This window comes from Narcine bancroftii, chromosome 7 (assembly GCF_036971445.1).
Source record: "Narcine bancroftii isolate sNarBan1 chromosome 7, sNarBan1.hap1, whole genome shotgun sequence".
Classification (NCBI taxonomy): Eukaryota; Metazoa; Chordata; class Chondrichthyes; order Torpediniformes; family Narcinidae; genus Narcine; species Narcine bancroftii.
Genome location: NC_091475.1, coordinates 190,788,351 through 190,813,337, shown reverse-complemented (window position 1 = coordinate 190,813,337; position 24,987 = coordinate 190,788,351). Strand labels below are relative to the sequence as shown.

Here is a 24,987-nt window from a genome sequence, read left to right as displayed (position 1 = left end):
AGTTGGCGCCTGTGTAGGGGATAGGGGTGCCAGGAAGGGTGGGAGTGGAGTGGGAAAAGAGGGGAAGTAGAAGGGAATATGTGTTGTTTTTTATTTTTTTAATTATTGATTTGGGTTTTGGTTTTGTCAATTAATTTAAGTTTTGTTTCGCACATGAGCATCTGTGTCTGGAGTCAACACAAAAGGACAGAAGGTAAGTATTGGAGGACAAGAAGGGAGGGGAGAGGAAGATAAAGAGGCACTGGGGTGATGAGTAAAATAATTAAGTTTATAAGTTTTAATGTAAATGAGATAAATGGGTCGATTAAGAGAAAAAGGGTCTTGGCACACCTTAAGAAGCTGCAGGCAGAGAGTGTTCCTGCAGGAAACCCATCTTACAAACCAGGAACATTCCAAATTAAAAGAGGGATGGGCAGGTCAGGTGGCAGCATCCCTCCTTCAATTCCAGAGCCAAGGAAGTGGCAATCCTAATAGGAAAGAATGTTTCAGTAATGGTTCAGAGGGTAGTCGCTAACCCAGCAGGGAGGTTCATGATGATGCATTGTCAAATATGCTGAGAATCCTGGACATTTATGAATATATATGCCCTAAATTTCGATGATTAAAAAGTATCGGTGGGGGGGGGGGGGTGGTTGAAAATATATTGATTGGAAGGGATTTCAATTTTTGTCTGGATCCAGTCATGGACAAGTCAGCCAGGAAGGTGACAAGGGTCAAGGTGGCTAAGTCCACTCTAGTCTTCATGAAAGTTATGAATCTCAGACACTTGGAGAAGGCTGAATCCAAAAGAAAGAGATCATTCTTTTTACTCAAGGCAACATGATTCCTACACTAGAATTGATTTTTTTTCTCTAGCATCAGCCCAGTTGGAAAGTAGGATAGTGGAGACCAAGACATGGCTCAGCTGTTGTCAGACCATTCACCCCTGACTTTGTCCATCATAATGCCAGATAAGCAGGCTTATCTGATAGATGGTACCTAAATCCATTGTTGTTGGGAAAGTCAGAATTTTGTAGACTTTTCAGAATTCAGATAGAACTGTTCTGTGAGATGAATTGCCCACTCTACTGACATTTTTTTTTATAATTTGGGACACATTGAAGGCTTATTTAATGGGCCAGTTAATTGCATACATTAAAGGGATTTTAAAAAAGGGAAATATGAAGGAAATTAATAATTTGGAACAGGACATAGATCAATTTGAAAAAAGATTATCAAAGGTCGGAGTCTGAGGAAAAATATAGGGATTTAGTGAATAAAAATCTCAAATATATTGCAGACATACATAACAGAGAATCTGATCTTAAGATTGAGGCAACTGTATTATGAGCTGGGGGAAAGGGCCCATAAAGTTTTGCTAGAAGGTGAGGGTGGAAGAAGTCTCGAGGACCATTAATGCGATTCAAATGGGGGGAAGGCAAGATTTTATATAAGCCAAAAGAAATAAATGATACATTGTTCTATATGTTCTATAAAGTATGTTCTATAAAGAACTGTATAAATCAGAATCAAGGGAAGGGGGAGGGGGGTGGAACCCAGCCAAAATAGAAGATTTCTTGCTTTCATTGGAACTACCAAATTTGGATCAGGAGGATCAAGAGGAGTTAGACACTCCCTTCTTTAAAGAGATCGAATATTCACTGAGCACTCTGCAGGCGGGTAAATAGCCAGGAGAGGATGGGTTCCCAGTGAATTATAGAAAATTTAAAAACCTTTTAATGCCCCTCTTTATGAGGTGGTGGGATCAGCCAGCAGAGACACATAATCTCCTGGAGTCTTTTTCAACTGCATTCATTACAGTGATCCCAAAAAATGACAGGGATTCATTAAAACTCTCCTCCTATAGGCCAATATCATTATTGAATGTAGATTATAAAATTTTAGCAAAAACATTGGCCAATAGGTTGGTGAAACATCTGCCAAAGTTAAAAAACCCAGATCAGGCTGGATTTGTTCAAAAGAGGCAATCAGCAGATAACGTAACTAGATTGCTCAATGGCACAGTCACATCCAAGGAGAGGCTGTATCCTTGGATGTGGAGAAGATTTGTTAAACATGATCTACAATGCACAAAGCCATGCTAATGGTCCTTAATCAGCCCATGGATGTCCAAATACCTATATATCTTATCTCTCAGAACTCCTTCCAATAATTTACTACTGACGTAAGGCTCACCGGCCCATAGTTACCTGCTTACTTTTGGAGCCTTTCTTAAATAGCAGAACAATATGAGCTACTCTCCAATCCTCTGGCATCTCTCCCGTGGCTAAGGACATTTTGAAAATATCCATCAGGGCCCCTGCAATTTCAACACTTGTCTCCCTCAATGCAAGGGGATGTGTCTACCTTTATTCGCTGTAAGACATTAATTAACTCCTCCTCCTAATCTCCATATGTTTCCTGACTAAATACTAATGCAAAAAAGATCTCTTCAATTTCTTGAGGCTCCACACATGACCACTCAGATACTCTAGGGCACACATGTCAAACTCTGGCCCGCGGGCCAAATTTGGCCCGCGATATAATTATATTTGGCCCGCAAAATCATTTCAAAACTGTATTAGAGGTGGCCCGCCCTGCAGCGAGAGCCGATGCTGTTTTTTGGTAATGTCACCCCCACCATCCTCCCCCTTCATTGCACATCTTTCCCCATTGTAACACGAGAAATTGTAACACGAGAAGTCTGTCGATGTCATCAGCCGGCAAGCCAGTTGGAAGGCTCCTCGCACAACCAGTCACTTCTCCCACCTGTCGAGCGATGCGGCGGATGGGCGAGCGCCTGTGATTTCCTGTCGGCGCGACGGGCATGGCATGCTGCGCACGGCCCCCGGGCAGCGCGAACCCCGCGTGACTGGCACCGGACGGCCCTTCCACAGCGCGAGTGCACTTCTCCCGGTCGCCACGGCCTTCAGCGCTTGCACCCGCGCGGACCCCAGGGACAGCTGGTTCGGCCCTGCACGTGAAGAGAGAGATGGTGGCTGTCTGCAAAGGCTGATCGGCAGCGCGCTGGGCCTGAGTGGGTGGGTAAGCAGGTGTGGGCAGAGGGTGTATGTGAGGAGTAATGGGCAGGGGAAGTTATGGTGGTGCGAGGGGCAGTAGAGGGAGGGATGAGTAGAAGGAGGGGTGGATAGGGAAGAGGTAAAAGGGGAGGAGCAGGGCGAGTCGGGGAGGGGTGATTAGTGGGTGAGAGACGGGTAGAGGGAGGAACAGGTTGAGGGGAGAGGCAGTAGAGGGGTGTGTATAGGATGGGGTGGGTATAGGATGGGGTGGGTAGAGGCAGAGCGAGTGGAGTGAGGGGTGAGTAGAGGTTGGGTAAAGGACTGGTCAGGTAGAGGGATGGTGGGTCGAGGGTGAATAGAGGCCTAGAGCCTGAGGAGTGAGCAGGAAATGCTGAGTCCTGATGCAGGCCAAAATGGAAACTGCCTGTGAATGCTGACTACATCTCCACAGGGACCAAATAGGTTTCCCTCAGGTCAAGCAAAGGGTGAACTTGAGCTACCTACTCCTGACCTGTAACATTATCCTCCTAAAGTTATATCCTAAAGTTTAACATTACATATGTTGAAAGAAGAGAGATCATGCAGATGTTGTTGAAAATTTTCAATAAATATTTAGTTCAGCCCTCGACTTAGTCCAAGTTTTTAATTTTGGCCCTCCGTGAATTTGAGTTTGACACCCCTGCTCTAGGGGACCAATTTTGTGTCTTGTTATCCTCTTACTCAATATATTTGTAGAAACCCTCGGATTTACTGTCACATTCTCTGCACCCTCATCCATTCTTTTTGCCTTCATGATTTCCTTCTTTGGATTCTTTTACATTTTCTTTAATCTGCAAGTACCTCATTTACTCCTATCGCCTATACCAGTTGTTCACCTCTCACTTCCTCTTATTTATAGGACCAATATCCCTTGAAAACCAAGGTTCCTTATTCCTGTTAATTTTGCCTTTAATCCTGGTAGGAACATGCAAATTTTGCACCCTCAAAATCTCACCCTTGAATGCCTTTCACTTGCTGGACACATCCTTGCCAGAAAACAGCTTATTCCTATCGACTCCTCAAGATCCTTTCTCATTTCCACAAAATTGGCCTTTCTCCAATTTAGAACCTCAACTCGAGGATCAGACCTGACTTGTAACTAATGACACTATGGACACTAAACCTAATACACTCACCTACACAGACCTGCCACCTGTCCTGCTTGATTCCCTAATAGGAGATCAAGTATGGCATCCTCTCTCATTGGTATCTCTACATATTGATTTAGAAAACTTTCCTGTACACATTTGACAAACTCCAAGCCATCCAGTCCTGAAACAATAGGGGAGTCGCATTCAATATGCAGAAAGTTAAAATCCCCTACTACCACAACTTTTTGTTTCTTACAATTTACTGCTATTTCCCAACAGATTTGTCTCTCCAATTCTCTATTAGGCAGTTTATAATACAAGCCTATCAGTGTGCTCACACCTTTCCCGTTTCTCAGATCCACCCTTATGGCCTCTGTAGACATAGTTGTGATATTTTTCCTGACTAGCAATGCCACTCCTCCCCCTTTCATCCTTCCCCCCCCCTCTATCATGTCTGAAACCTCAGAACCCTGGAACATTGTGCTGCCAGTCCTGCCCCTCCTGCAACCAATTGTCACTAATAGCAATAATGTCATAATCCCACATGCAAATCCATGCCCTAAACTTATCTGCCTTACCGACAATACTCGCACATAGAAATATACATCTGAGATCATTTCTACCATGCATTACATGCAGTCCTTGCATGCCCCTTACCATCCTCCACCTCACTATCTGCTCTATCACTCTGGTTCCCTTCCCCCTGCAAATTTCATTGCTGCCATCAGGAAAGAAGAATAGGTGCCCCAAGACACATACCATAAGGTTCAGGAACAGTTAACCCATCACCATTAGACTCCAAACAGCAGACACCATCAGAGACTCATTTAAGAACCTCTTACTTTGCACATTATTTATTGCTGTGTAGCGTGTGCTATGACAGAGTGTGAAAGCAAGACATTAACATGAGATGAGTACAATCGATACTAACTTTATTGATGGTTCGCCCTGTCTTCATATAGGCCCATCGGGCCTGGTTGTTATGCCGTTTCTGGCGGAAATGATGTCATCAGACCGTGTCCGGCATTCCCGCTGTTTCCCACCATGGGGCCGGCAGCTCGTGAAGAAAGCCTATTTAGTCAGCATGGCCCTTGCTGGATCACCATGTTCAGACACCATCTTGTGTGTCGGGATGCCATGGGCCACCACACGACCACACTCCCCCTTCCAGAACCAGTGACCCGGGTGGTGTCCTCGGTTTTAGGTAGCCTGCCTCTGCAGCATGGGGCTGGTGGGTTGATCAGCTGGCTGATGTCCAAATGTGCTGGTTTGAGGTGGTCAAATGTCCAACACACATGTAGCCCCGTTATGCCTGACCACCTGGTAGCGGATCTCGATGTGCCCTCGCCACATGAAAACATGCACAGCTTCTCAGGTCCCCGGGGATTAATGTCTTGGACTGGCCATGTGCTGAGGGCTGTGTTGGGGGCCAGTGTGCCCAGTTGTTCTCTCAGTCTCGCAAAGGGTGCTGCTGTTGTTTCATCCGTTTCTCTTGTGGCAACCAGGAATTCCTTGGGGATGACCAGGAGCGCTCCATACACAATTTCTACTGCTGAGACATTGAAATCCTCCTTGGATGCAGTGCAGATTCCCATGAGGACCCACGGCAATTCATCGACCCAGTTTGGACCTTTGAGTTGGGCCATCAGTGCCACTTTAAGGTGCCTGTTGAACCTCTCCAACAACCCGTCAGCCTGGGGATGGAATACCTTGGTGTGGTGGAGTTGGATTCACAGGAGGCTGGCTAAGGCTGCCCAGAGCCAGGAGGTGAATGGTGCATCCCTGTCTGCTATCAGGTGCTCCAGGACTCCAAATTGGGCCACCCATGTTTATTAGGGCCCTGGCACAGGGCTCCGTTGAGGTTTTCACCAGTGGAACTGCTTCTGGTCACCTTTTGAGACAGTCCACCATGATCAACAAGTATCGTGCCCCTGGTGACACTGGCAGGAGTCCCAAAATGTCTACGTGCACATGGCTGAACCATTATGCTGGTTCGATAGGTTGTGGGAGGTGGGGGGGGGGCTTTAATGTGTGTCTGTACCTTTGATATCTGGCAGTGCATGTAAGTTCAGGACCATAGTCTGACCTGCTTGCAGAGGCCATGCCAAATGAACCTACTGGCTACCATCTTGATGGTTGTCCTGATGGCCAGGTGCACCAGGTTGTGCACCGCGTCAAATACCTGTCATCTCCACGTTGCTGGGACAATGGGGCGAGGATTGCCAGTCGAGACATCATAAAGGAGGGTCTGGTCGAGAGGCCATGCCAGACAAACTTGCTGGTTACCATCTTGACAGTGGTCCTGATGCACCAGGTTGTGCACCACGTCGAACACCGGTCGTCTCCATGCTGTCGGGACAACAGGGCAAGGCTTGCCAGTTGAAATGATGCAAAGGAGGGTCTGGTTGCCGGTACCGATGCGGATGTCCTCTAGGTTGAGTCCTGTCACTACTGTTCAGTGCATGGGGATGTTTATGTCCATCTGTTGTGCCTGGGCCAGGGCCGTGTAATTGGGATAGAGTTTGTATTGTCTGGACAGTTGGCAAGGACAGTGCATTGGCCACCATGTTGGTTTTCCCGGCGATATGCTCTATATCTGTGGTAAATTTGGATATATAGGACAGGTGTCTGGGCTACCAAAGGTATGACATTTTATTGAAGGCAAAAGTCAACAGCTTGTGATCCATGAAGACCTTGAATTGCCTCCCCTCCAGGAAACATCTAAAATGTTATGCCAGGAGCTCACGATTGAAAGCATGTACTTGAGTCCAGGGGGCCAGAGCTGTCTGATGAAGAAGGCCAAGGGTTACCATTGCCCCCTGACCCATTGCTTAATTATACCCCCGACTGCTGTGTTGGATGCACCCACTGTGAGGGCAGTCGGGGCGTCTTTGGCCTTCTGGAAGGCTTCTGAAGCTTCATTGTTCTACTTGATCTCTTTTTGCTTCCACACCATGAGTGAGAATAATGGGCGCATGATGCGGTATGAAGCAGTGATAAACTAATCATACTGGTGAACTCCTGGAGGCCTTTCACCGTATGTGGTTCAATGGCCTCTACCTTTTTGGGCAGATGTGTTACCCTTTGTCTATTGATTCTGTGGCCCAGGAAGTCTTATTGTCTTTCTCCAGAACTGTCATTTGGCACTGTTGATGGTCAGGCCAAACTCGTTGAAGCAGGTGCATGTGTCTTATGTGGGCAGTGTGTTCTTGGTGGCTGAGGCTGGCTATCAGAATGTCGTCCAAGTAAATGAACGCAAACTTGTGATCTTGGCCCACTGCGTCCATCAATGTCTGAGAATGACTGAGCCGCATTTTTAAGCCTGAAAGGAATCCTCAGGAACTCAAACAAACTAAAGGGTGCGATAATGGCAGTTTTAGTAACGTCCTCCCGGGTGGACCGGGATTTGGCGATAACCCCTTATGAGGTCAACCTTGAAGAATATCCGTGCCCCCTGTAAGTTCGCAGTGAAGTCTTGTATGTGGGGCACTGGACATCTGGCGTGGTGGCTTCATTGAGGTGATGACAATCCCCGCAGATCTCCATCCTCCTGGCACCTTCGGTACCATGTGCAGGGGGGGATGCCCAGGGACTGTCAGACCACTGCACTATTCCCAGCTCTTCCATCTTCTGGAACTCGTCCTTTGAAAGGTTGAGTTTCTCAGTGCCTTGTATGTAGGGGGAGATTCTTAGTGAAGATGTGGTGACTTAACCCACGTTTTTGTTCTGTTGAGGTAAATTGTGGTACCACAATGGAGGGGAATTCTGCCACGATACGTGCAAATTTATTATCATCGGCGGTGATGAAATATAGGTGAGGGGACAGGTAGCTTGGTGTCTCCTAGTGGGACGTTCTGGAAAGTCCTGGCGTGCACTAACTGCTGCCTTTTTAGGTCCACCAACAAGCAATGAGCCCTGAGAAAGTCTGCCCCCAGTCGTGATTGTTGCACTGCTGCCAGGGCGAACGTCCAGGGGAACCAACTGTTCCCAAAGTGAAGTGAGATGGTGTGAGTGCCGAAGGTTTGGATGTTGGAATTGTTTGTGGCTCTAAGGGCTGGGCCTGGTTTTCCATTGTAGGTGTCACAAGCTGAGGGTGGCAGGACACTGATCTCAGCCCTGGCGTCGACTAGGAACTGTCGCCCGATAGGGAGTCCCACATATGGAGAAAGCGGAATCGTTGGCCAACCGCCGCAGTCATTAGCAACAGTTGGCCGTGGCATTTCCCTGAAATGGAGGGAGGCATCGATGGACTTCTGAACACCAGCATTGGTGATAGAAACGTGGTGATACATACAAGGCTCACCAGACCTGTTGGCCTGCAGGTCATCTGTGGCGATCAAGTAATCCACTGTGCTTGAGGCCTTGTAACTTGATCTACCACGATCCTAGAGTCTATCTTTGCACCACAGAGGACGCCTGCTTGAGTCGTGACCTTCCAGGGGTTGCTGGAGTCCTCCTCAGTGAGCAGCAGTCAGATATTCTCTAGTAGTCACTCCAGGAAGATCTGTTGGAAGAGGAGGCAAGGCTTATGGCCATTGGTTAATGCTAACATGTCATTCATGAAAGCAGTAGAGACCCTGTCCCCCAAACCATCCATGTGCAACAATCAGGCCTTGCACTCACGTTTCAAAAGCCCGAAAGTGCAGGTTAATAGCTCCTTGATTGCCACATATTTGCCCTGCTCAAGAGGCTGTCGGTGAAAATTAATAACTCTGGTGGCTGTGTCCTGGGTGAGCGAGCTCACCATGTAGTAATACTTCATGGCATTGGCTGTGATCTGTCAAATCTGTAACTGGGCTTTGGCTTGCTCGAACCATACCAGTGGCTGCAGTCCAAAATGTTGGCAGTTTCTGTGAAATTGCATGGAGTGTTCCTTGTTATTCCATTGTCGGGTCCAAAACACTTTGGACCAGTTGAAGTCACCAATGTAATGCATGTAACAGTAGACAGTGAAAGAAAGACATTGACATGAGTACAGTAATACTAACTTTATTGAAGGTTCACTCTGCCTTTATATTGGCTCACTGGGCCTGGTTGTTATGCCACTTTTGGTGGAAATGACATCACTGGCTTACCGGCTCATGAAGGCTGATTTAGTTGTCATGGCCCTTGCATGATCACCGTGTTCAGACGCCATCTTGTGTGTCAGGATGCTGAGGGCAGCCTCAACTGTATATTTCTTTTTTCTGTATTGCAGTTTATGTACATTTCTCTTTTGTATATGTTCCTTTTTCCTCAAACAGTTTAGTTAAAAGTAAGTCAAAATTATGCCTGGCCTGCAGAAAAAAAGAATCTCAGGGTTGTATGTGTTCTGACAATAAATTTAAACTTTTGTCACAAAAAAGCATAGACATTTACAACCAAGCAAGGGGAGAGTATAAGGAAATTAGTGGACTAAAATGGTAATGAAATAACCCTGCCAGGTAATATTAAGGAGAATCCTGAGTCATTCTACATTGTAAGAGGGTAGCTAGGAAGCATGGGTTAGAGTCAGTGGGCAATTTCCTGAATGAATACATCTCGTCTGTATTCACCAAGGAAATGGACGATACTAATGTGGTCTGCAAGGAGACACCTGCATTTCTTGGTCTCCATTAATAGTTTTTCTTCCAACATCACATGATGAATATTGTGTCAGGGCACCTCTATTAATACCAGCATATGAAGCCAAGCCCTTACACAAATTGCTGTAGGTATAGTTCCAAGATGAGTGAAATTTTTCAACACCTATGAAAATTTCCACATGAAAATGAAATGGTTTCTATAGGCACTTTCAGGTGGCCAATTGCCCTGCACGTAAAGCCACATGTTTAGGCAATATGCGGCTGCTTTGAGGCCACCTGAATGTGCAGGAGGCGCTATTGAGGAAAACTACATAACCCTTCTCAGAGGCTCCCCCAGTCACCTGAATGCAGCTGTCTGAAAGCAGATGTTAAAGGGTCAGGCTACACTGGACAGGAGCTGGAGTGTGCTCAGAGCTACATCCTGTTTAGCTGTGTCCTTCATGTGGCCAGCGTTGCACTTTAAACCCTGCCACCTGAACGGCAATTTAAAGGGGCACTTCTTCAGGCATATTCTTAGTGTAGAATGCACCTGAAAAAGCCTGATCATAGGTGGCTATCCTGCCTTGGGTTTACCATTTTTCTAGCTGTGTAGCAGCTAACAATTTATCATTGTCCCAGTAATGTTATTGGGAAAATATAAAATGAGGGGCATTAATACAGTGAATAGTCAGTCTCTTTCTTAAAACTAGACTCAAAAACCTAACTTGAAAGCGGAAATGTTTAAAAAGAAACCAGAAGGGTAACCTTTTCCATACAAAGGATGGTGGGTACATGGATTGAGCTGCCAGAGGAGGAATAATCTTCAGGAAGTACAGGGGTTCAATCAGCATTAGTGGGAGTAAAATCAGTTGATATTTCAGCCAGGATGACAATACAAAGGGAGTTGATTGGCAGGTATCAGACAAAGTGAGAGAGAGAGGCAGAGTGGGAATCTCTCCAGTGTGTCTCAAACTGCCAGGGAAAACTAAGTTATAATTCTGACACTTAAAAGGGTGTAAGTACATGAAGTATAGAAATATTTTAGAGCGATATGGGCCAAATGGGACTAGCTCAGGTAGACAATTTGGTTTCCTGGAGGAGTTGGGCTGAAGGGCTTCTTTCAATGATGTACAACTCGGACTCTCGAGTTCAGGGATGAATATATTGGTCATCTAGACCACATAGGTATTAAGAAGGTGGCAGTGCTAGATATTTTTAAACACACAAATGTGCTGAAATCCCCAGGGTTGAGAGATTGACCCCAGAAGGCTATGGAAGCATGGAATTAAGACCGCTGGCATCAAATGACTTTTGTAAGCGGTAGGGGAGCTGCCTGGAGGATAGCTAATATAATTCTTCTATTCCTGTAGCAGGGATAAACCAGCTAACTATAGCCACTGTATAACTGATGTGAAAACTGTCAGAAAAAAATTCTTTAGGATTTGTTTATTTGGAAAGGCAGGGACTGATTGCCCTCATATTAAACCATGATTATTCCCAATCTATCTCACAAATAGCTTATTTTTGAGATCACCAAGATCTGAAGAGGGCACACAAAATAATTGAGGACCCCTCCCACTCCCACACAGCATCTTTCAGCTGCTACTGTCAAGAGAAATACAGGAGTATCAGAGCCAGCCCACCAAGCTGAAGAGCTTCTTCCCTCAGGCAATACTGAACAACCAAAGGAACGGCTCACACAAACCATCTGAGACACTCATTCATGAAACAATACTTATCCTGCATCTGTATTGTTTGTGTGTTATGTCCAGCTGTATGTCTGCATATTTTACACCAAGGACTAAAATGGCGGTTTTCAGGTTACACTTGTACAGATGACAATAAAATCGACTTAATTTAAGGTGGAATGGTTGTAGATTTGTCTACAGGGGTTTCAGTAAAGAGTTTGACAAGGTGTCACAGTCAGCTGATTCGAAGGATTAAGGCTCGTAAGATCTAAAGGGAGATTAGTAGTCAGAAACAGGACAGATGAGGGTTTTTTTTTTAAATAATTACAAATCAACTAGTGGTGTACCAGAGAGATCAAGTCTGATTTTTGTTTCTTATGATGCGTTAACAATTTAGTTGGGTTTCTGTGAATAATTCAAAGATAGATTCATCCCAAAGAAGCAGCAGCATTCCAAGGTGCTACCCAATTAACCTACAACCCTCAGTACATTTTTGGAGGGCGAGAGGAAACCGGAGGCCCCATGGAAAACCCACAGAGACACAGGGAGAATGTACAAACTCTTTACAGACAACATGGAATTCAAACTCTGGTCCTGATCACTGGTAGTGTAGCACCTTTGCACTAACCACTATGCAGAAATCAGGGAAGTTGACGTTAATACAATCTGGGTTGGAAATAAAAGGGTTAATAAACAAATATGCTGGAGAAACTCAACAGGTGCCACAGCATTCATAAGAGCCCTTTGTCAAGTTATGAGCAAAAAGCAGGCAATATGACCCCTCCAGATTCAAAACTGCAGCATTGCTTCACTGAATGTGGCAAGGGCTCATGTTACATTTCCTGTGGTAACAGGAGCAATTGGTGGTAAGGGACAAGTAACCAAGGGAGTCATGGAGGGATCAGTTGCTGGAGGAGGGGATCACATTAGAGGTGGCAGAAATTGCAGAGGGTGATATGTTGAATGCGGAAGCTGGTGGGGTAATAGGCAAGGTCAAGGGAATCCTGCCTGTCCTTGTGTCTGGGGCAGAGGAATGGGAAAGACATGCAGCAAGGTTGTTGATGGTAGTACAGGGCAAACAAGATGAAATTAACATTCGTTTCCATTAGCACCCCCTTCTCTTTCCCTTTATCAGTCTCCTTTCCTACAGCTCTCCACCCCTCATCTCCTGCCATCTTCCTTTCTTTTACCCCAGCTCTGCCTTCAGAGCTACTGTCCTCCCTCAATTAATTCTCAGCTTTCTTCTCCTACCAATCCATTTATGCCCAGCTTCTTGGCTGTTAGCCTATGCTCCCAACTTTTTATTCCAACACTTGCCTCCTTTTAGCTCATTTTTTGACCAAGGGCCAGGCCCAAAACATTTTATCTTTTGCCTCCGATGGACTCAGAAACCTGCTGAGTTTTAACACTTTTGAATATTAACTGCAATCACATTATCTGCACCATTTCACAGCAATACAAAGGACCTTTTCTAGCTGGCTGCTGGTGAGTTGTGTTGTGGCCAGCATTCTCATTAGATACAAAATATTAAAGGATAGGATAATTTGGAGATGTTGTTTCTAGTCATAGTAAAGTCTAAGTGTTTTTTAAACTTTTACTTTCCACTCACATACTACCTTAAATAATCCCTAACAGAACACCTATGGCATTGGGATTACTTAAAGTGGTATGAGCGAAAAGAAAAAGTTAGAAAACCACTGGTCAAACAGGCCACAGCCTCTGAAAGGGCATCACTTCTGAACAGAAATTTGTTCAGCCAGAGGGTAAATCTGTGTAATTCACTGCCAGACAGCATAGGGTAAATGTAAAACATGGGTTGTTGATTAGTTATTAACAACATCAAAGGTTATGGTGAGCAGACAATTGGGTTGAAAGGAAGAACACATCAGCCATGAAGTGAATGGCAGAGCAGATTCAGTCTTGTGAACACGGAAGCTGAGAGGCAACCTGGAAGTATACATTATGAAAGGAATAGATAGGATTGTCAAAACTTTGTATTGCAAAAATATAAACATAACCAAGGTATGAAAAAAAAAAAGGCAGCTGCCCAGAGGAGTGATAAAGTCCCAAAGGCAGGAGGTAACAAGTGGCTAAAAGAGGGGAGTGGAGAGATGGAAAAAAAAAGCTTACGTCAATGTTATTGCCCCCCTCTTGCACCATTTTGTTGACTTTTTTTGGTGCTTTGAAGGGATCAAACCCAAAGTGTTGGTCATGTTTTTGCTGGGTTTCTCCAGCATTGTTTTTACTTCAATTTCGGCATTTGCAGGCTTTTCTGTTTTACACAATGGTCAAAATAGTTTCCTTTTCATAGGAGCACCAAAAACAAGAGGAAAAGTTTAAGCAAGGTTACTTTTTTTAAAAAAGTGGTGAATCTGGAATGTGCAATAGTGGAAGCAGATTTAATGACCAGGTTTAAGAGGCAAAATCAGCCATGAAATGAAACTGGAAAATTCCTGCCATAATGAAGGAATGCAATAGCTCAGAACAAAATTGAGGGATTTATATTATCCAGTCATGGATCACTGAGGATCTGTCATTAAGCCCCCACGTCAAGGCAATCATGAAGGCGGCTCACCTGTGTCTATATTTTGATGCGTGGAGATTCAGTATGCTACCAGACTCTCAAAAACCTCTACAGGAAAGCATTCTGTCTAGTAGAGGTGTCAGCACTCAGGACTAGAAAAAAACTCCAGGTTAACTTGGTCTGCAACATCACTGGCATCAGTCCTCACTCCATCAAACATCTACAAGAGGCGATGTCTTTGTATTTAAAAGAAGCAGCCTCTATCCTCAAGGACCTCCACCACCCAAGCCATGCCCTCTTCATTCTGCTACCATTGAAGGAAAGATAGACAAGCTTCTTCCCCACTGTCATCAGATTTTTGAATGATCAGTGAACCAGGTACTACCTTACCTTGACTTTTCATGCACTATTTTTAATTTTTGTGAGGTGCTTTATATGAACATTTACACTGTGAGCTGCCATACAAATTTTGTGACTTGCTCATGAATCTGATTGCATAATGAAGTCTCCCAAACCACATGGAGTTGAAGCCCATCCTTTCAAGTTTTTACTGTGGCTAGTGAAAGTACTACCCTAGAGGAACATAAATTGCAAGAAAAAGGAGAATGGGATTAATCCAAGAAAATGACTTCCTTGCAAACATGCAGTCATTCAGCATGTACCTCCCTAGATTTACTTCTGCAGTTTACAACACAAGTTAGTCAACAGGCATAAAAGCTACTGGCAATATTGAGATATAGGTGAATATCAGGTCTGCATTTAAGAATAGAGATGGAGAGGTTTCTTCTCCAGTGCTAGAGGACACATTCAAAGCCTAAGTTTTTGGACTAAAGAGCTAAGGGCAATCTGGAAACAGGGAAGTGGAACTGACCCCAAGAGTAGATCATATTATAGAACAGCAAGAGAAAGCTGAAAAATGATGTATAACCTAACCTGTACAAGTTGCAAAAAACTGCCTATGAAATATCAATACAACACAGTTCACATAATTCCACATCTTTAAAGCAAAGGTAGTTCAGGACTGGCTGATTTTCTTTAACTAATGCATGATACTTTAATGTCTATATATGCAACATTCATAAAAATTGTACAATTTGTTTCACTGTGAACTTGGGGAGTTCAAGGGAACAAAATATAGTCTAGATGCATTCCAGATCCCTGGGCACACACCCATTTGCTCTCTGGAGACTGGGCTCACAATCCAAATGAATGAGCCACGATCTCAGAAAAATTGGATGCACTAATGGGATCAATATATCACTGCAGAAATTTTAAAAAATCTGGTTTATTTTTCAATAATTACAAATCTTCTGACACAAATCAATATTAGAACTGCAACTCTGCATGAACTGAAACTAAAGGATCCAATAAATCTGGTTATTATTTAATCCTTCCCCATATCAAATGCATCCAAGTTACTGGAAGACACTGAATGGACAAAACCATTATAGGCCAAGTATTCTGACACAGATGATCATGCAATCTGTCTGATGTGTCATCATATTTCACAGTTAAGTCTTCAGATTTAATAGAGCTTTATGTAAAAACTTGTAAGGCAACACTTATTTTACAATCTGCTTATTGTTCATCCCCAAACCTACCCACAAAATCTCATGTCTATCTGAGCAGACAAGTTTGCAATACAAATGATATTGATTTTTGAAGCTGGTGTAACAGATACCTAGAAATTTCACCAGATAGACCAACTTTTCAAAGTCACAGCTATCAGAATCTGTTTTGGATAAAGACTGGTTCTACCTGCATCAAACATGGTTGCTTTTCTCTCTGAAGGGAATGCTTGTCTAATCAGCACACGTAGATCGCTTCCCAGCACCCCTCCTAAACGTCATCATTTTAATGATCCTCTTTGGAACGCATGCCAGGAGCCCGACATGCCCACTCTTCCATCAGTATTTTTAATGAGTTGAAAGATCAACCACACCCCCATCCCCCCACACAATTTACAAATCTACCTTCAAATTATACAAGTCCACAAATTCCCAGCTAAGTTTTAAAAATGAGAAAATCTTGCACATCAGTCCTAATGTGACATTCAGCATTACAATTAGACTTCCAGGAATGAAGCAGTTTCAGTATTGGAACTTTTTGTAGACAATCACATGTGTATAGGAGTTAAATTAAAACAAACATTTTTTCAATTCTGTTTTATTGCAATAATTACAGAAAATTATTCTTAGAAGACTTCATACCTGCAAAAACAAAAAGCAAAAATTAGAAGCAATTAGACCTGCAAAAAGCATGTTCACATCTTGTTCTTCGGACCTTCTCAGACAAATGCCTCAAAGTCATCAATAGAAGACCAACTGTGCTCAGGGACCTCAATGCAGAAGCACAGAACATGCTACCGGTATCAAGAATCCCAAGACAGATCAAGCCCTAGCAGACTCGTCATCAATCATCATCATTGAAGGTATCCCAATCACAAGTCCAGTTGTATATTCACTTATAAAAATTCACACCCCAAAGAAACCCACCCATACCAGATGGTAATTAACACGAGTTTTCAAAGATTAAAACATGATTTACTGCCAGAATCCAAAAACAGTTTATCTACTGAGGGATATGCACTTACAAAATACCTCTGCTGCAAAGTCTACAATTATTTCAAATAATTTAGGCTATGGACCAAAGTGCATTTTTGCTGGTCTTTAGTTGCTCTGAGTGTGAACTACAATTCTACAGATTGAGATGGTCATAATTAGGCCATACCATGGAAGGACATCAAATTTCACAACCGAACAGTGGCAACATTAGTCCTCACCACTATTAGTGGCATACAAAATGCCAAGAATTGTCAGATTTAAATTCACAACTTTGTAAAGGAAATGCGCCATCTAAGTTTTGCTAAAACCAAAGCCTGCTATAACACTGTGAAACTTTCAAATGAAAGGAAAATAGATCTACAGTTGAATCAGAATCTACTTTAAATATGCTCTACTCCTCTAAAACTAGACAACACACGAATAGCTTACCAATTATGCAGTAGGAACTGGCCCAGGCTGCTGGATCACAGGCTGCTCTGGTTTGCTTCCTTTCTGTTCTGAAATAGGTGTAGTTGGCAAGATTTCATCCTTGGGCTCGACAATACTGACGTGATCAGGGAGGGGTTTTTTGGGTCCAATTTTACCACTTGGGTCCCATGGGAGCATTATTTTAACTTTAATGCCCAACACACCTGAGAATGAATGAATCAATGTTAAAATGGAACACAAAATGCCACTATTAAAGCATTACTGAGCCTATCTTCAGAAAAAGAAACTTTAAGTGGGTTTATCAATAGAACATTGAAATTTGTAAAACACCAGTACATTCAACAGTTAACCATTTCCAATTATTCTATTTAAGTTAATTAGAGTCCATATGAATAATGACACAGCTGCAAATGAAGTGCAATGTCAAAACTTAAAATTTAGGAACATCCAGAACTGACTTGTACCAAAGGTTGCCGCCCCTCGTTATAGAAAACTGTCTTCTAACCAGTAAAAATCACATAAGCTGTCAAACCATTGAAATAGCTACAACTATAAATCATAAATTGTAAGCCTCTGCCTCTACCCTGGGGAAAATGTTTTTTCTGTCTTATTCAGCAATATACAAGGGCACAAATGGAGCTACAACAGAATTCAGTTCATTAAAATGCTTCCTTGTCATTTGAAAGTTGAAAATATCACAGGAGCAGATTAAGCCCACATCTTCAGAAAATTCACAATATTCTGTAGTACTTTCTTAATGCTGTTGGTGAATAATACAGATCGACCCCAACTTATGATATTTCATAGGCACGATATTCAGTATCAGGTACTTTCGGTTTCAAGTTGTGATGTGTTCCCCCCATTTGTGATACACATCGCAGCTTTTTTTTCAGTTTAATTTGTGTTGCAATAAAGATTTTCAGCATTTAAATAAAAAAATTTTCTTCATTGCAGTAATTTTATTCAGTTTAAATTGTGTTGTACAAAAGGTTTTCAGTGTTTAAATAAAAACAATAAAGGATGCTATTGTTTCAACCTATGGAACTTCAATTTAACATGAGAGTCCTGGAACAGAACTCTATCGTAAGTATGAGCCTACCTATAGGCAGAATGAAAGATTAGTTGTTTACCTTGTCTCAGCAGTACATGTCGCACAGCTGTATCAACATAGTAGTTCACAGGATCACCACTGTGAATCATTAGACCATCAACAAACTTCATGGACTTGGCCCTCTGGCCTCGAAGCTTTCCAGAAACGACCACCTCACAGCCCTTGGCTCCACTTTCCATGATGAAACGGAGAACACCATAGCAGGCCCTGAATAGAAGGGGAAAGCACTACAAACTTCAGGTTATTGACAATATTGAACAGGCAACAATTCCAAACTACAAAAGTACAAAATAGGACAACTCAGCTGGTCACAGCTTTTGAAAGAGCATCTGATAATCTGCCCAATGATCACATTGAAGGAACTGAAACTGTGGTAGGGCACAGAGCAAATAGGGGAGATCAGTTTCCTGATCACGAGGCAAGGATTGGCAGCAGCAATACCACTAATGCCAAGAACATTTGTACCATCTCATTCACAACCCAAATAGAAAAACTAAAACCATTTTTAATGTGACTTGGGTCTACTTTCACTTACCCAATAATCCACATTCTTGTAGTTTAGTTTTGCATGTCAGAAAACCTTAGTTTAAATTTAACTGCACAGCAGAACGATCCACCAATCTGGAATTTGGAAAGTGAAGTGCAAATCTTTGGCTGATTTCACACTAGAGATGGTGCAAGCTAGTTAAACCTTGCTGGGCACTGGTGTTACAAAAGATAAAAAGTCATGCCTTTTCAAATATTCACTGCTTCAGTGTTGAAAACAATTGATGCAGTAGTCGATCCAATTGTTTGCAGCACAGACTATCCACTATAGACACTGGAAAGTCAGCTTATGGAATATTTATTGTCAAAACTGGCCTAAACGTGAAAACATGAGAGTGCTTGAATTAACCTCTGGGCAAAATATAACCCATCTAATCTGTTTGAGGTCAGATGATATTTTTTCTAGTTTCTGCTTTGGAGTTGGTTCAAGTTCTGGCTTTAGCACAAACGAAATAATTTGAGATCGCAGTAAATGCAGCGCAGACAGTTTCTCAGGCAAGCATTTTTAAAATATAATTCTAAATAGCCTCATTTGATACAAAACAAGCTTAAAACCACCACCTTACCTTCGTACAGCCAAGCCTCCCAGCAACTTGTAGCGCAGAGATTCTGCCTGTGCAATGGCACACAGCCCTCGAGTGGCAACCTTTTCAGCATAGAGCTGAGGAAGAAAACACATTATTTCACTTTATTGAAAGTTCCATTCCATAATTTCTGCCAGATAAAAGTGCAGTCAAGCACATTTCACTCATGGGCAGACAATTCAATGCCAAGCAGCATACAAGGAGAAAAATAGTCAATCGGTTGGAACCCTTTCTCTCCACAGATGCTGCCCAATTTGCTGAGTCCCTTCGACTCACAGTATCCATACAAATCAAAACTATAAACTAAATTTCACCATCCGGTATTTGGTCCATATAGTGGCTTACTCTGCACTGACAATCTGTAGCAGACAACATGTAAGCAATTCTTAGTTAAGTGGCCTCTTCCACCTCGATGAAGCCTCAGAATTCATCAAAAGGGATCAATATCCTTAAATTGAGATGCCCACAGAAATATCTCCCAATATAGATATACCAATGCATCATTTTCACCATGATTCTGCACTTTACTTCCAAAAAAGTCAGTGGAGCTAAAATAGGAAACCCTTCATACTATGAAGAATACACACCAGAAGTAAGATTACCCAGAACTCAAAACTCAAGCTGCAACTTGCAGACAATGTAAACTGAACTCCAAGACGTTACCGTTTTGTTCACCAAATAAGTCTTGGACTCAACGTCCACCAAGATCAAGGCCTTTTACTAACCTGGCTCATTCAGACCTCCAACAATAAAATATCAATTAAGGTTTTTAGACTGCAGACATGTAACAGTACAATCAAGGAATTTTGCTGCTGCATGGGCAGTCTAAAAAGGAATGTGCAGGAATTTTGAACCAATTCCTTCAGGACCCTACAACTTTTTTGGAGCAAGCCTGAAGTCTAAATCGTACCGGAGAAATTTTTTTTAAGGTCATCCACTCTACTGCACGTCCAACCACCGTGATTGTTGCACTCAGGCATTTTTAATCCAAAAAGCCCCCCAGTGTGAACCACCACACAGGGAGCAATTATGTTAATTTTTTTCGGCAAATTTCCAAACATTCCAGTCTAAAAACCATAAATGATAAAATTCACCACCATCTGCAATGCACCAGCACAGCTTATAGTAGTTATGGAAAAGGTTATTTTAATTTAAATCCTTAAAAAAACCTTGGTCTACCAGGCAGCATTGATCACAGCCCTTCTACATGAGCCTGAGACTTGAGCTGGCATCTCAACATTAAAAAGATATCTCTGCAAAATCCTTCATATTCACAACTACTCAAAGTGAAGGAGCATTCAGCATGTATATCAAAAGCCAAGACATAGGAAGGACATTATAAAGTTGGGAAGGGTACAAAGAAGTTTTACAGAAATGTTGCCAGAATTATGAAGTCTCAACTACTGTGAGACTGAAGAAACTAGGCCCGTTTTCCTCAACACGAGGGAAGTTAAAAGGAGATACAAGGTCTACAGAATGATAAGGGGCATAGGTAAGGTGAAAAGCAAGTCTGATTCCTAGGGTAGAATCCATGAGGGCACAATGATAAGAAGGGGGTGGGATTTAAAAAATGTGAAATCGTCACCCAGAGGAAGGTGGACATATAGAATGACTGCTAAGTAATATAGGCAGGTACATTACCTTCCTTTATGAAACAACTAGATGGGAGGGGATTGGAGGGGGAGGAGCATAATGCAAGAAAGTGGGACTAAAGCAGAGGAGCATGCTGTTCAGCATGCACTAGCCCACCTAACCATCTGTTGAAGAGGGTGTTGTTCACTGCTTGACTCATTGGTTGTATGTAATATCTGCAGGCATGAAAATGACATGAAGTTGTATGGCAGTATGAGCAAAATTCCAAGAGGCTGTAGGGTGATTTGGACAGATTTGGAGAGGAGGCAAATGCAAGGCAGGCAATGTAACGCAGATAAATGTTATCCATTTTGGTGGCAATAACAGGAAGGCAGATTATATGAATGGTGACAAATTAGGAAAATGCAAGGTGCAATGACACCTCGCGTCATGGTTCATCAGACATTGAAGGGTGGAATGCAATATGCCATCCTTTATGGTAAGAGATTTTGAATACAGAGAGGGTGGGGTCTTTCTATATTTGTACAATGTCTTGGTGAGGCAACACCTTAAGTAACGTGTGCAGTTTTCGTTCCCAGTTTTGCTATTGACGGAACAAAGAAAGACTAAATAGACTGGAGAATTTACAAGAATGAGGAATCTCATCTCAATGAGCAATATTGTCAAGACGAAGCAGGTTAGATACAAGAAGCCTCCTCACATTGGAGAAGTCTGGAACAAGGGGTCTAAGGATAAAGGGAAGCCATTTATAAACATATAACAATTACAGCACAGAAATAGGCCAACTTGGCTTTTCTAGTCCATGCCAAACACTTTCTCCCACCTAACCCCACTGATCTACACTCAACCCAAAGTACTGAGTAAGGAGAAACGTCACTCAAGAGTTGTGACTTTGCGTAACTCCACATCACAGAAAGTGGAATGAACTTTACAATAAAATTATGCTGTCTGCTCTGTACCAATACCTATCTGTAACTGCACTTCTGTACTGTCTTGCTATACAAGATATTTAGCTGCAGGACTTTTATCACTGCACATTTAACAATAATTTTGAGCTTGATTTCCCAAAAAATTTCAAACACAAAATTACCCACAGTATTTCGTTAAGACAGCTATTTTTTGTACTAAAGCCTTCTCAGATAAATGCCTCTAAGTCATCAAAGGACATTTTGCTCAGGACCCTGAAATCAGCAACATAGAACATGCCAACTGTATCAGGAATCCTGATACAAGTCACATTCCCATCAGACTCGTCATCAAGCATCATTGAAGGTGAAAGGGAGAAAATACTGCCGAAGTCAACTGAGCCGGAAGACTCCATGCTAACAAGTTCCTTCAGAGGCCCCAACTTACCTCAACACTTCCTTCCGGGAAACCAAATCTCTTCTGAACAACAGCAGTCAGCTCACGGATTCGGCGACCTTTCTCACCCAGCACATTCTGAGTCCTAAGAAATAGCAAGTTATTAAAATCGTTGAACAATCATTTGTGCAACACATTCTAGCACAAATTCAATTTTCTGAAGCTCTGTATGCACAAGAGTTCTCGCAAAGATATTAAGATTCATTTTTTACCATCTTATTTGAGCTTGAAAGTTTCCACAGTTCAATGGGGTGCAAGTACCATACACACCTTCAAAGGTTGGGACATAAAATATGAAAGATGCAACAAATTGCAAATTTACAAAACACTAGATGAGGCTACACTTTTTGTGTATTTTTGTTAACCACACTAATAGGAAGGATGCAAGTACACTAGACCAAGTGCAGGAAATTAACCAGGATGTTATCTGCATTGGTGGACTTTAGTTAAGGGAGTAATTGGATAGACTTTTGTTTTACTCAGAGTAAAGGATGCCATGAGATGGGTTACCTAATAAAAAGGTACTGTGGCAACCCACAATTACCAAGATCAGGCCGGCACATTGCGAGGCAACATCAGACCAACAGCCCTAAAATTATGTTGGTCAAGCTGCCCAGCTAACTCAGCAGAAACAGGCTGAGGAAGAAGGGCATTCATATGACTCAATCAGCAAAAAAATAGCAGGAACTTGAACAGTAAAAAGGCAGGCTTTCTAGCCCTAATAAACCTGCCACACTGTTGTATTTCTTTGTAGGGGTTGGCTACAGTACCATACATACCCATGTAATTGCTGAATTTTTTGGACCATTAACCTTGCAAATTCGGCACCTGCGTCACTCAAGGCGACGGGAGCGTGGATGGCCAGGTGGCAAGTCCATTGGTCAGGAGCTCAGATGGGAGGGTGGCCAAAAATAGGAGGGTCAAATTTTACACGGGTCTTACAAAAAACACTTGATAAAGAGGGGAAAGACACAAGTGTGCACTGTATATAAAATCTATGAGATGCATCAAAAACAAAAACAAAAAATCAGTGTAAGGATCTGAGGGGCGTTTTTTTTTAAAGTGGCTAAAAAAGTAATATTTTGCCTGAACAATCAGATATAATTACTGTATTTAAGAGGCATTTAAAAAAAAGATATTTATGCATGCATGACTCGTTGCTCAGTAGGTAACTGAGCAACAAGGCAGGCATGTCCCAAAGGGTCCATTTGTACTCGATGGGTCATTTCCAGTTGAACGACAGACCCAAGCAATTTTCTAGCTTATGAAAAAAGACACCCAGAATTCTATTTTACTGCTAATACTTAACTCAGTTATTAAACTACCAAGATAAAAACCAGACTAAAAAAAAGCAATACTGTAACTTTTAATACTGATGACACTTGGTAGTAAACCACACCAAAATCAAAGTCCAAATCTAACCTTTTGGCATAATCGACAGTTTGGCCTGACCAGTGAAACTTCCAGCATTTCAATGGAAATTTGACAATATAATTCAAAGCTACCAAATACATTAAAGCCAGTTATAAGAAACCTGCGAGCTCAGTTCCTTCAGAGAAGGAAGCCGCATTTTAAGGACGTCTTTAGAAACAGGGTAATATGGCTTCACGGTGATGAGAAAACACTTGTGACTACAACTATAGTGCTCAGTGATCAAGACCAAAACCCAAGAATATGCACAAACCACAGACCAGTTGAAATCAGAAATACATGCCAATCAAGGGCAGGCAGCATCGCCAAGAACTGAATCAGGGACAACTCTATTGAAAATGAAGCAGGCTTCAAAAGTATCCTCCTCCTGATGGGGAAAAAAAGCAAACTTGCCGAATCATTTATAACAATTAACATCAAAACCCGTCCACATGTTTGTCAAGAGCTTTAAGTGTTTTCAGGAAGTGCAAAAAGGATGTTATTCCAGGCAGTTTAGCACATGTCCCAAAGAGCATCGTGAGTCGTAATTCCACCCATGTTCAGTTCTCCCAACGTGTTGACTCGATGCTTCTTCAGTCAGGACAATATCCAACTTCGATAACAAGAGTTCTGAACTATTCGGATTAAAAGCCCTTCTGCAGCTTCAGGGGGCTGTGAGCCTGCAGGGGAAACGGCGAGCCGAGAGTGACCCAGTGGCGGGCCGCTCCGAGTGCAGGCCGAGGACGCAGCGGCCCTTTACCTGGTCGCCAGGATGATGATCTCGGTCCTCGTCGGGGTAACGCGCACCTCCACGCCGCTGTACCCGTCCTCGGCCAGTTCGCGGGTCAGGAACTCGTTGAGCTCAGCCTTGAAGATCCCGTCGGCCACGAACTAAACAGAGACGGCCAGAGGCGCCATGTTAGCCACCCAGACACAATCCAACCCCATCCTCCACCATGGCCTTCTGCCAGCGCTCGGACCCGCCGCCAGCGACTCCCGACACCCTCGTGCAACCATCCCGACCCACAGTCCCTCGCCCTCTGCTCTCAGACTCCCGCAAAGAGCGGATTTTCCCGCCTCACCTTTCTCTTCTTCGAGATCTGAGCCGCCATTTCGCTCCAAGGGCCCGCGGCGAAAGGAAGGCACCGCTGGGTGGGAGCGATTTAACAGGACGGCCACTTCCGCTAGGACATTTCCTCCAATGGAAGGGAGAGTCGATAATCACGTGGTGCGCGGCGATGGCGCTTGGCATGACGGTCTTTGTCGTTTCAATTAGGAAGGAGGGAGGGGGGCGCTCCCAGACGAAAGAACGTGTGGACCGGGGTTTAATGAGCGCCGGACACAACCTCAGCGTTTCTCACGGTGGATAACACTAATAGTGAGGGTCCGACCAAAATGTTCGGTGGGAGACACGCGAGAATAATCTGAAGGTGCAGGAACCTGGAGCAAAAGCCCATCTTCTAGCAGGAGGTAATAAAACACGAGAGTCTGAGGTAAAACACGG

At 43.2% G+C, this 24,987-nt stretch overlaps 1 protein-coding gene and 2 non-coding genes across 4 annotated transcripts; all 3 read right to left on the bottom strand.

The window, feature by feature from the left end:
- Positions 1–9,102: 9,102 nt before the first annotated feature.
- On the bottom strand, positions 9,103–24,676 carry rps3 (ribosomal protein S3). Of its 2 annotated transcripts, none has more exons than XM_069891790.1 (7): positions 24,566–24,676; positions 24,244–24,374; positions 22,065–22,158; positions 19,101–19,195; positions 18,008–18,195; positions 16,878–17,080; positions 9,103–9,405 (listed from the first exon to the last, which is right to left on the bottom strand). In XM_069891790.1, exons 1-6 carry the CDS (start codon positions 24,593–24,595, stop codon positions 16,881–16,883), a joined length of 738 nt encoding a protein of 245 aa, XP_069747891.1. In that variant the 5' UTR covers positions 24,596–24,676; the 3' UTR covers positions 9,103–9,405; positions 16,878–16,880. The 2 variants fall into 2 exon arrangements, with proteins under 2 accessions (XP_069747891.1, XP_069747890.1); XM_069891789.1 differs by lacking the exon at positions 9,103–9,405 and adding an exon at positions 14,914–16,094.
- On the bottom strand, positions 16,167–16,315 carry LOC138740218 (small nucleolar RNA SNORD15). The gene has a single exon (XR_011342750.1). It is a non-coding gene; the product is annotated as a small nucleolar RNA SNORD15 (small nucleolar RNA).
- LOC138740219 (small nucleolar RNA SNORD15) lies at positions 21,842–21,983 on the bottom strand. Its single transcript, XR_011342751.1, has one exon. It is a non-coding gene; the product is annotated as a small nucleolar RNA SNORD15 (small nucleolar RNA).
- Positions 24,677–24,987: the final 311 nt, after the last annotated feature.

Excerpts from the sequence above, each read along its gene's own strand:
- rps3 (XM_069891790.1), bottom strand. The coding sequence starts at position 24,595 with ATGGCGGCTCAGATCTCGAAGAAGAGAAAG. Across the intron at positions 22,159-24,243 it reads ATCATCATCCTGGCGACCAG|GACTCAGAATGTGCTGGGTG; the intron begins GTAAAGGGCCGC and ends GCTATTTCTTAG. Across the intron at positions 19,196-22,064 it reads TCCCGGAAGGAAGTGTTGAG|CTCTATGCTGAAAAGGTTGC; the intron begins GTAAGTTGGGGC and ends TTTCTTCCTCAG.